Raw genomic sequence first — 11096 nt, forward strand, 5'->3', positions numbered from 1 at the left:
ATACTTTGAGTGTACTATATAGGGTATAATATTTCTCACTAGACGTTCGGACAGCACTAGGGAGTAGTGATTTTGGACCATTCAGAAAACGTGTGAGAGGTGGCGTCTTTACGTACAACGTCATTGCGTGACATGACTCGGTTGCGCGCGGGAGCTTTGGTTATCAAACAGAGAAGTAAAGCGAAAGGATAGCAGAAGAAGAAGACGCAGTTGCAGTTAAATCAGGAACATACAGGATTCTGTAGCACACGGTACACTCCGATACAGCGGTAACACGCTCGTGTTAACCTGTATACAGCTTGTCACTTCGTTTTCTTCCATCTTGCAGCATTGTCGTCGGTTTAGTGGGTATGTACCGTTAGCTCTGTGGCTAAAATGCAGCGGAGCGAGCAGGGCTAATGCTAACAAGCTAAGCACTTAATTAATGTCAGTTAGACCTAAACTACAGCCGCTTCCAACGGTGTTTACACCGGCTGTGTTTATTGTCACCCAGTACATTAAGTTATTCGCAGATGTGTCTGTTCACTTAGCTTGTAGGTCGCTCCTGAAGTTGCCTTTGTAAATTGTGAGTTAAAGCTGTGTGACAAAATTAATCCAACAACTGAGTATTAAAATAACGTAACTGTGATATTCCTAATTTGAAGATAACGGCTATCAGGAGTATCAGTATCTGTCACTGAGCCTCCCTCCTCCTGTCCATCACACAGGTCTTTACACTCACCCCATGGCTATGAGGAGCGAGGCCAGGCTGCAGGCTGAGGAGGAGGAGGAGGAGAACTTCGGCCCTCAGCCTCTGTGCAGACTGGAGGTTTGTCTATCTCACTAGTATCCAAACACAGACTCCTGTTGCACCACTGTGTGTCTGAGTGAGGGGCACCAACACGCTTTAATACACACAGATGTGTTTCTCACTCAACAATGTCAAATAGTGTTTTCATGGCTGCACAATGTAGTTAAACAAATCACTGAGATTAATGACAGATATTACATTGTCATGTGAGTCAAGATCAGCTGGAATTATCATTTTTGTATCAGTTTTCCTGAAAAAACATGTGTTGGGTCTGTAGTAAACAATCATGTTTCCTACATGTGGAGAACAGAATCTGTAGTCTCTGCAGCACTACAGTAATTCACTGTAATGCTGTACTGTCACACAGTTTGAATTTGATTTGGATATTGCAACTGACCATATTGCAGTTTTGATAATTTGATTAATTGTGCAAACCCCATTATTTTCCATTCACACAGAAAATACAGGTTAGTCAGCAGTAAGATCAGTTTAGATTGGACACATTTCACCCTTTTTAACTCTGCTTTTCAACTATGAATTGCAGGCCGATTCTGTGTTCTATGCAGGGTTTCCCCAGAGGGAATCAATAAATGTAGCTGGTACATGATGGCAGCCTTCTAAGGCATGCAATATTAATTTAAAAAAACATCAACAACATGTAAAGTATAATAAGTCATACTGTACAGAATGTAGTGAACTATTTCTAGTTCTCCATCTGTAAATCTCAAAACAGGACACATTAGAAGGCTGAGACTGTGGTCAGTTTCAGAATGGTTGGTGTGTCTGAATAATGTTAGTTTGTTCTATGTGCTGTTACACTTACTACCATGTAGCTTATGGCTAACAGCTAGCGAAAGCTGTGTTTGTCTCCAACACAGTCTCCAAACTCTTGGACAATGTTTCGCATTGTCTCTGTCTCCAACCTGCACGTTTCCAGAGTTTTTACCGTGACAACCAAGCTCCCTCCTAATTAGGGCCCGAGCAGGGAACCTGCAAGGACCCTATTGTTTTTTAAAGGATTCTTTCTTTCTTTCTTTCTTTATTTATTTATCTATTTTTTTTCTTCGGACGAAATGATTGCATTTTTCACTGCCTGGACATACCCCAAAACTGACCAAACTTGGCGCTGTTATTAAGGAAAGCGCATTTTGGCTAATAACTCCCATATACTTTGTCGCACATTCAAAAACCTTATATCCACGCGTTCAGTGAATTGTGCTGAGTCTCGTGGTATAGGCCACATTTCCGCCACCGTTTTTTTTCCGCTACGTCGCAAAATGATCGAAAACCTACTTTTTCGAACTCGTCCCAGGCAATTTAACCGATTTGCACGAAACTTGGCACACAGCATCTGTGGAGCCTCCTGACAAAAAGTTATTAAAAGAATTTTGATAGGCCAAACAATACTCAACTTATTAAATAACAACTTCCTGCAGATTTCCTGCCAAACAGGAAGTGTTGGACATCTCCACAATAGTGTGTCCAAATTACATGAAACTTGAGATAATACTTTGACATGAGTTCCTGAGGATGTGTCCAAAATTTTAGGCAGTGACCACAAGGTGGCGCTCTTTAAATTCAAATAGTTTATATCTCCACATCGGTTGGGCGGATTGACAGGAAACTTGGTATGATCATTGCCACTGCCCTCTTGAGTATATCTTTTAAAGGACTTATCAATCGGCCACTAGGTGGTGCTCTGGTGCCAGTTTAAAATTATATTTGGCCCTGTGCCCACACCATAACACTTATGGGAACGAAATTCATAGGGGTGGTATAGACTAGCCCCTGCAACTTACACACCAAAAATGACCAGTAGGTGGCGCTATTTTCTACGTGAAAGAGTTTTTGGCCCATAATTCACACATATTGTGTCACACATTGTTAAACCTTATATCTACATGTTCCCTCAATTCAGCTGAATTATTTGGTGTAGGCCAGGCCCACTTTCGAGGTAAGTTTCTGTTGGCAAAATCGTGACAAATGCAAAACCTACTTTTTCGAACTCCTCCTAGGCAGTTTGACCAATTTGCACTAAACTTTGCGTGAAGCATCTGTGGACCCTCCTGACAAAAAATTATTAAAAGAATTTTGATAGTCCATAAAACGCCCGAAATTTAAAACAACAAATTCCTGCATATTGTGTTGAAAGCAGACAATCTTGCACATATTAACAAAATACTGTCTGACTATCACGTAAATGTTCATAATTGTGTTCCATGGACTGATGAGGCTTTGTGTAAAATTTGGTGCAAATTTGCCAATAGGTGGCGATCTGGTCGCAGTGTAATTAGTTTGAATGGAAAGTAAATGGGAAAATCTTAAAATCCTCCTCAAAACTCATAGACTTTAAACCTATTTTTGTGCTTCATGCTTTCAGCTACAGATACCATTCCACCTTTAAAGAGTCAGAAGACCTTGAACTGTTGGGAATGTATTCAGTTTTTAAACATCTTTTACGGATTTCAAATCATCACAGTTTTAGTTTTAAGGATTTTTAGGCCGCCTTCTGATTTTGGTTTTTGATAATGGGTGTGTATTACATGAGCTACAGTGCGTGACATCATCACTAGAGTGTAGAGCAGCTGGAAGAACTGGAGAAAAAATTCTCTTCAGCTTGATTTGGATCCCACTTCTTTTACTTCACATAGACACTATATACATAGAAATGTAGGACATCTTGTTGGCTTCCAGCTGATGGTCCTGTTTCAGATGTAGGATTTACACTTTTGGCTGTAGAAGTCCTAGAGCAACAAGCACTCCAGCAGCTCCCCATAAACCGCAATGTTAATTTTGAGCCTAGGTTTCTGGAGGAGAGTAGACAGGACTTGTTTTGTCTCTTGCTCTGCCGCCGTCATTTTTCACTCTCCAGAAATAAAAAATGACATCACAGATTTCTGCAGTGTCTCCTGTGACTCAGTATATAAATATTTTGGTGATAACATGACATTTTTTTCAAAACTGTTCAAGCTCTTTCAGCCCTCTTACTTTTTAGCTTTCATCATGCGACACATCCCATTACTTAATCAGTTCTTCTCTTATCTGGCTGGATTCTCTCCCAAGAACCAGTGTGCTTGATAGAGTGGTGGCACACAGACTCCCAAGAGCAAGCACAGTAAGATGGAGCTTCCATCTGTGTTCTGTGAACTCTGTGTTTGAGCACGAATGTGACATCATCCAGCGTCTTGAATTCATCAGGGGAGTTTTAGCCTACCACTCTGCAGGAAGCTTGAGGGTTTGTGCGGCTACTGGATGATGATACTTTGAGCTTCTTCCTTAAACTATTTCATCGCATTAAGCCTTGTGTGGACATTTTCTTCAGCCAGCTCGAGAAGAGGACCATCAGCTCAGTCTTTGTCCGGGGAATCATGCAGCAGTGCATGCACTTTTTCTGACTTCAGCATACATTATTTAATATTAGCGGGAGCAGGCCACCAATTTATAAAGGAACAGCTACTCATCGCAAGGGGTTGCGTGTAGAAGCCCTGACGGCAGCATGCCCCAAGGTGCGTGGACTGTGAGGGCCCGTTCAACGCTGCTTGCAGCTTTAATATTAACATTAAACTCGCTTCAGACACCATTGCATAGCAGACCAAAACGTAGCTAACTAGTTAGCCAATTTCCAGCTGACTTCACCATACTCATAGGCAACTGTAAATACTATCAAAACGTGGCGACACTTACCTGTGGTTCAGGTGCAGTTGCTGGGTCCAGCATGGGTGGGACTGATCCATTTACGAGGGTCAGTGTTGAGGCAAAGCCTGCTTAGTACTGACCCTCATTACAGAAGCAGTCCGATGTGAAGTGGCTAGCACCCACATACAAGCTAACATATCAATTTGTGTGTCTAACTCTGAGCGACGACATTGCAAAACACTGCTATCTTACCGCTGGACACATCAAACTTCACCTCGGGGATGAACGCCCCCCTCTCAGATAGCTCCTATCACCACGCAGAGGAGGCCAGCCAATGAAAATGACTCCTTTTGTCACGTAACGAAAGGAGCTGAATCTGAACAGCCTCTAGGGAGCACCATTTTACCAGTGGGTGGGCTGCGGAGACCATGCAGGAATCGTTTGCTTCCCTCATTCTGGTAGTTGGCAGGCTCAGGGAGGGCCAGTTTACATATGTAGAGACCAGAGAAAACGAATATGTCTCGTTTTTCTGTCTCGTTTTTCGGTCGGTCGGGCTGCAGCTCTGCTGCGAAATACAAACCCTCTACACTGTGTAGAGTTCTGTGAACAGAACAGGAGACCTACCTGTATTCAGCCATCTCATATAACTGGGTTAAGCCCAGCAGCAGGACACATTGTCATAATGATCGTCTGTAGTGTTACCTCTCCCAGTGGATTTATTTGTGACTGACAGATGTCTCCACATGCAGCAGTCTGGAGTCAGTGCCAGTGACATCAAGAAGCTGGAGGATGCAGGCTTCCACACCATCGAGGCGGTGGCCTATGCACCGAAGAAGGAGCTGCTCAACATCAAGGGCATCAGTGAGGCCAAAGCTGACAAAATCTTAGTAAGAACCAAAGCAGCGATGGCTGTTGTCAGTGGCAGTGTATGCATGTAACCATTCAGCTACCAAAGGGCAGCTACCATCATTCTAAAAGATCATATTTTATTAATCTATTTGTCTTGTACTTCGTTTCTCAGACTGAAGCTGCCAAACTGGTGCCCATGGGTTTCACCACAGCTACTGAGTTCCACCAGAGGAGAGCAGAGATCATCCAGATCTCTACAGGCTCCAAGGAGCTCGACAAGCTGCTGCAGGGTTCGTACATGTTGAGTATCCCAGGGGTACTCAAATAGAAATCTTGAAGGGCTACAAAGATTTTATTCAATGACTTAAAGGTCCATGTATTGAGGTCGGTCAGGCCAACAACAAAAATGCAAACTAAAATAAAATGTCATTTCCATTTTGACATGAATTAAAATATATAGTTGAATATTCCCTCTTTTTGTTTGCCTAAGTGCATTTATTTTTGTTGTTCTTACCTCTGAATTTTGAGTGAATTTTTTGTATGTCTCCTCAAAATTCCTATTTTTCGTCTCATAATGCCGTTTCAAATTGGAAATCTTCACCACAGCTATAGTCTCCTGGCATATTAAGCACATGGGTCTTGTGCTGGTTGGAGGGAGAATGAATACAAATTCCTCAGTCCGTTCTTCTTTGAATTGTTGATTTTCACTGTCCATTTTTCTTTTAGCAATGAACTTGGAACACTCCATTTTCATGCAGTCTAGGCTCCTGCAGCTGGCAAAACGTCACTATGCAAACTGCTCCAAAAACGACAGTGAGAGTTAAAAATTGCGCTTGCAGCAGTGAGTGACCCAGCTATCTGTGTATTGTTGGCATGGAGACAAGCCCCAGTATACACATGCTGACCCAACCAAAACACATAGTGAAGGAATAACAGTTCGGGGGCCACAAACAGGAGGTCGGCGGGCCGGATGCAGCCCAATGATCCACCGCAGACTAGGCCGACCAGTGTCCCAGGGTGTTAACCACAGACTCATCTGACAGCTCATTTGTCCTGCAGGTGGGATTGAGACGGGCTCCATCACAGAGATGTTTGGAGAGTTTCGGACAGGGAAGACCCAGCTGTGCCACACACTGGCTGTCACCTGTCAGGTAGAGTCCACACTCACTGTGCACAGAGTTTGATAATGTAATATTTCTTCCACTGTGGAACATCTTACTTACTGTGGAGACAGTCTTGTATCATTATAATGATGCAGGGTAAATATACATTCTTGAATTTTGGGCTGCACGAAGTGGTAACAAAAAATTATAGTGTGATTATTCTGACAGATATGACGACTGTGCTGAGATTCACAGTTACTTGTCATCACAATTTTCATTTTCACTGAAAAACTAAACATCCTGATGAAGTGACATGTTGAGTCTGTTTCCTTCCATGTGGAGAACAGGTCCTGTAGTCCAGAACATCTCTGTAGCTCTACTACAGTACTTCACTATGATGCTGTGTGTCACATGGGTTAATTTCATCATAGAAGTTCAGCTTCTATGATCTGGATATCCCACTTGACCATATGGGACTTTTGACAATATTTGGACTACCTGTGCATGCACTTGTACAGTGACCTTTTAGTGCACTGATGGTTTGCTCTGTGCCTTCTGTCCACAGCTGCCCATTGATCAGGGGGGTGGAGAAGGTAAAGCCATGTACATTGACACAGAGGGAACCTTCAGACCAGAGAGACTCCTAGCTGTCGCTGAACGGTGAGTCATCACAGTGAAGATGTGTGTGTTTCTCTCCAACCCTCACAGATCAGAGCAGTTTGTAATAATTATCCAAATGATGTTAGAACAGGATTTTTTGCCTGTCAAATCCATGTAGTTCCTGTAATTTAAAAGAGCAATATGTAGTTTTGGAGAAGGAATTCAAACTCTGAATATTAATATTTACAATAAAGATGAGGTGATGATACAAACATAGACATATTTTTCCATGTTACCATGAATGAGTAAACATGCTGTTCTCAGAGGAAATTGAGGTCCCAGAACACTGTTTGTACGGTAGGTAGACAGGTGGCGGGGTCTGCCACATATGAACAGAGTAAAACAGTATAAATGGTGTTGTGCTTCAAGGTCAGTTTGTTTAGGCATAATGAAAAAAAATCAGCCAATGATGATCTTTCTCTCCTCATTCACATTTCCTTACCAACACTGCAGAGCGCTTCTTCAAGGCTGTGTCACATAGAAAGATGTTTCTCATTTTGCTGGTGACTTAAAGTTCTCATTTTACCGACGTTTAGTATCACAAGTCTTCTGTCTCTGTGAAATGAAGCCATGCTTTAGACCCTTTCTTCCTCTCCATCATCACTCATCCTTTATGCAAAACTTTCCAGCAGTGATACAAGAGTTTGAGTCTTTGTTGAGCAGCTGTCACAAAAGCTGAGATAAAAAGAAGTGATGAGCTCTGAGGTATACCATTCTGATGGAGCCAGATCTCAAAGGTTCTGATTCTGTCTTCCCATCCAAAGGAATTATATGAAACATAAAATGTGAAGGTTAAAAAATGTAGAGTTGAAGTTGAGGCAACTTCAGATTTGGGATAGAAGTCATTAATCAGTGGTGGCCATTTTGTATAATGGGATCCTGTCTGTGCATGGCCTCATCTTGAGAAGTCAAGATGGATTTACAGGACTGCTGTCTCACTGCAGGTATGGACTGGTGGGCAGTGACGTTCTGGACAACGTGGCCTACGCCCGAGCCTTCAACACAGACCATCAGACCCAGCTGCTGTACCAAGCCTCTGCCATGATGGCTGAGTCCAGGTCAGTTAGTGCTCACACAATAACATGTAAAACAGAACTCAGTACTCATCAACAGCTCTGACAGTATGATTCTGCTTCTGCCAGGCTGGATGACAACACTAGGTTACACACAGTTCACTTTGACTCTGAACTCGTGGATGTTCATTTAAAAGTCAGCACAACTGATGGACACGCACGCACGCCCAAACACACACGTACAAGGGGAAAGAGTAGCTCTTATCTTCTGAGTTTGTTACTGACTGAATTCAGTATGACGGGGCCTCCAGACTCTTCTCCGCGTTGTGTTCGGTCTCGTCAGTGGGCTGTTGTTACAACCGTGGTTCATGGGTTGCAAGGGACCAAACTGAGAAACCAATTGCTAGCTTTACTAGGTAAAAGAATGATCCAAGACAGACTGTGGAAGGTGGAGGAGGGGATTCACTGATTGGATGTCAGGACAGTGGACTCACTATCCATCTTCCAGAAAAGACTCGGGACTCATTTGTTCAGACCTCACCTCCATCCCCATAACATGACTCCTGTTTATTTTACATTGTGCCGTATTTTGAGGACATTGACCAGCACATAGTCCCGCCACCGAGACGGACATCTCTTGGCTGCATAACTGAGAAAGCATCTAAACGATGTAATAAAGGCCTCCAAGTAGCACTCAGGACCAAACGATCTCTACAGGGCAGTAGTAACGGAGCCTATACACACCACTGAAGTACTACAACACATCAGCCCTCGGCACTGATCAGTCTCCAACCAGGATGACCTCAAAACAAAGATGACTGTGATCTGTTGGAGAAAGTGAAAAACGTTGGTTGAATGGAACCTTTCCTAGTTAAGACCGCTGTACAAGACCTAACATCAAATCAGAATACAGAGGACAAATCTGGCCAATAAAACATAATATGAAGATAGCAGAGATACATGCTTACTCTTTACCATTTTCATATAATTCCTTGAGACATCAGTGAAGCCTTGTACACATTAGTGTTTGAAGAGACAACTGTAGTGGTAATCCTTACTCCCTCCCTCCTCCCTCGCAGATGCTGTATCCTTAAAGCTAACACACACACACTCTGTTTCTCTCTCTGTGTGTCAGGTATGCTCTGCTGATAGTGGACAGTGCCACGGCTCTATATAGAACAGACTACTCAGGTCGAGGCGAGCTGTCGGCCAGACAGGGACACCTGGGCCGCTTCCTGCGCATGCTGCTCCGGCTGGCAGATGAGGTGGGGAGCTGCTCTGATACATCAGCTCACATTATCCGTCATAGACTTCATTCAGTCTAATGTAACTCAATCCTGTCAACAGTTTGGTGTTGCCGTGGTGATAACCAACCAGGTGGTAGCACAGGTGGATGGAGCTGCAATGTTTTCTGCAGACCCCAAGAAACCAATTGGAGGCAACATTATGGCTCATGCCTCCACCACACGGTGAGTGAATCAGTTTGTGCTTTTGTTGCAGTGGGATTTGAGACAGAGCACCCTACAGGTCAGCTGGAGTCATTTTGTTCCACCTGGTCTTTTCTGTGCAGTCTGTACCTGAGGAAAGGCCGAGGTGAGACGAGGATCTGTAAAATCTACGACTCTCCCTGCCTGCCAGAGGCTGAGGCCATGTTTGCCATCAATGCTGACGGAGTGGGAGATGCCAAGGACTGAGCTGGCAGCAGGGTTGGTGGAACATGTCACCACTATTACCTAACCCTAGACTTCAGTTGTGTGTGATCTTGACCCATACTACTGCTGTCACACTCAGCCTCAGACTGATGGGTAATCAAGAGACCAGGGCAAGGGGTTGATGAGTGATGGGATGGGAGGAGTTTCCTGCAGACGGAGGGTTCATTCAGACTGAAGCATTGCACACAACAAGGAAAAAAGTCTTCTGCAGTCAAGACACTTCTTTATCATGACCTGATAGTTTTCTAATTATTATGATTTTTGCATCTCTAGGATTACCAGAAATCTCCTCATAGAGAGGTGACGCCTCTGTGTCCCATGGGACCTTATTTCAGAAAGAGTAAGTACCATAGTGAAGAGAAGAGACACATAATATTTGGTTCCTATTTTAACTGTGCCGTGAATCACGCATGTGATTCTGTTGTGATGTGTGTATGATGTTTAAAAAGTCAAAGCCTCAGTTAGTCATAGAGATGGTTAAGCATCATCTAGTTTAGGGTTAAAGCGCTCAGTGAACTACATCGTCTCACTCAACTCAATGTCACCAACACCAACATGGAGCCAACTGGCCTCAGAAAAGGTTGTAAAAAAGATGAAAATCACAATAAATCTGCTCATATTGACAACTGTGTTCTGTGAAAGGAGAGTTTGTCAGTTTGGTGAGCTGCCAATATACAGGAGCAGCTTTTGTCAAGTTGGAAAATGTAGACAAACATCAGGTGTAATTCCTGGCATAATTCAAACGGGTCGAAGGACCATTTGTCTTTAAGCAGCAACTACATCACATAGGTTTTCTAGGTCCCATGGTGTCCACTGGAAGAGATGGGCCTTCACCTCTCATTACTTACTAGGTATTGTTGCATAATTATTGAAAAACCCTCAGAATTAGAATTCTTAGTCACATCATTAGATCTCTGTTGCATAATTAAAAACGAACTTAAGATCTTTAAGTCATAATTAGAGATGGGGCTAAACTTTTTTCTTTGTTGAATGCAATATGCTGCTGTAGTTTAGTTTAAGTGGGGAAAAAGTATTTCAAATGGTTTGAGAATGTTGTCTTTATTTCGTTTCTGTTTCATGGTCCCATTTTTGGGGGATGGGGGGTGGTGAATGTATGATGGCAAAATGTTTAGTGAGGTAGCTGCTTAAACGCATTATATTCACATGAAAGCATTCTCATACGTTCTTAAAAAGCTCCTGCCAGCTTCACCACTGCTGGTGCTGTTTATGTTTCTGTATATGAGATTCATTATAAAATTAAAATTGTCTCTGTCAAGTGTTGGCATATTGTTGTTGTTCTTAACACACACACAGCTCAAGAGAGGTTACACTG

General features: G+C 43.0%; 1 protein-coding gene across 3 annotated transcripts; it reads left to right on the top strand.

Moving 5' to 3' along the window:
- The first annotated feature begins 107 nt into the window (after positions 1-107).
- Positions 108-11039, top strand: rad51 (RAD51 recombinase). Of its 3 annotated transcripts, XM_037085781.1 has the most exons (11): positions 146-348; positions 708-808; positions 5176-5313; positions 5448-5565; positions 6335-6426; positions 6944-7038; positions 7983-8096; positions 9187-9316; positions 9399-9520; positions 9622-9757; positions 10037-11039. In XM_037085781.1, exons 2-10 carry the CDS (start codon positions 725-727, stop codon positions 9743-9745), a joined length of 1017 nt encoding a protein of 338 aa, XP_036941676.1. In that variant the 5' UTR covers positions 146-348; positions 708-724; the 3' UTR covers positions 9746-9757; positions 10037-11039. The 3 variants fall into 3 exon arrangements, with proteins under 3 accessions (XP_036941677.1, XP_036941676.1, XP_036941675.1); XM_037085782.1 differs by having other exon boundaries at positions 108-251; positions 9622-11039; XM_037085780.1 differs by having other exon boundaries at positions 150-348; positions 9622-11039.
- Positions 11040-11096: the final 57 nt, after the last annotated feature.

Source organism: Acanthopagrus latus, chromosome 22, assembly GCF_904848185.1.
Source record: "Acanthopagrus latus isolate v.2019 chromosome 22, fAcaLat1.1, whole genome shotgun sequence".
NCBI classification, from domain to species: Eukaryota; Metazoa; Chordata; class Actinopteri; order Spariformes; family Sparidae; genus Acanthopagrus; species Acanthopagrus latus.

Coding starts and splice junctions, on each gene's coding strand:
- rad51 (XM_037085782.1), top strand. CDS start 725: ATGGCTATGAGGAGCGAGGCCAGGCTGCAGGCTGAGGAGGAGGAGGAG. Junction 5,314..5,447: donor CCAAAGCTGACAAAATCTTA/GTAAGAACCAAA, acceptor TTCGTTTCTCAG/ACTGAAGCTGCCAAACTGGT. Junction 6,427..6,943: donor CACTGGCTGTCACCTGTCAG/GTAGAGTCCACA, acceptor TTCTGTCCACAG/CTGCCCATTGATCAGGGGGG.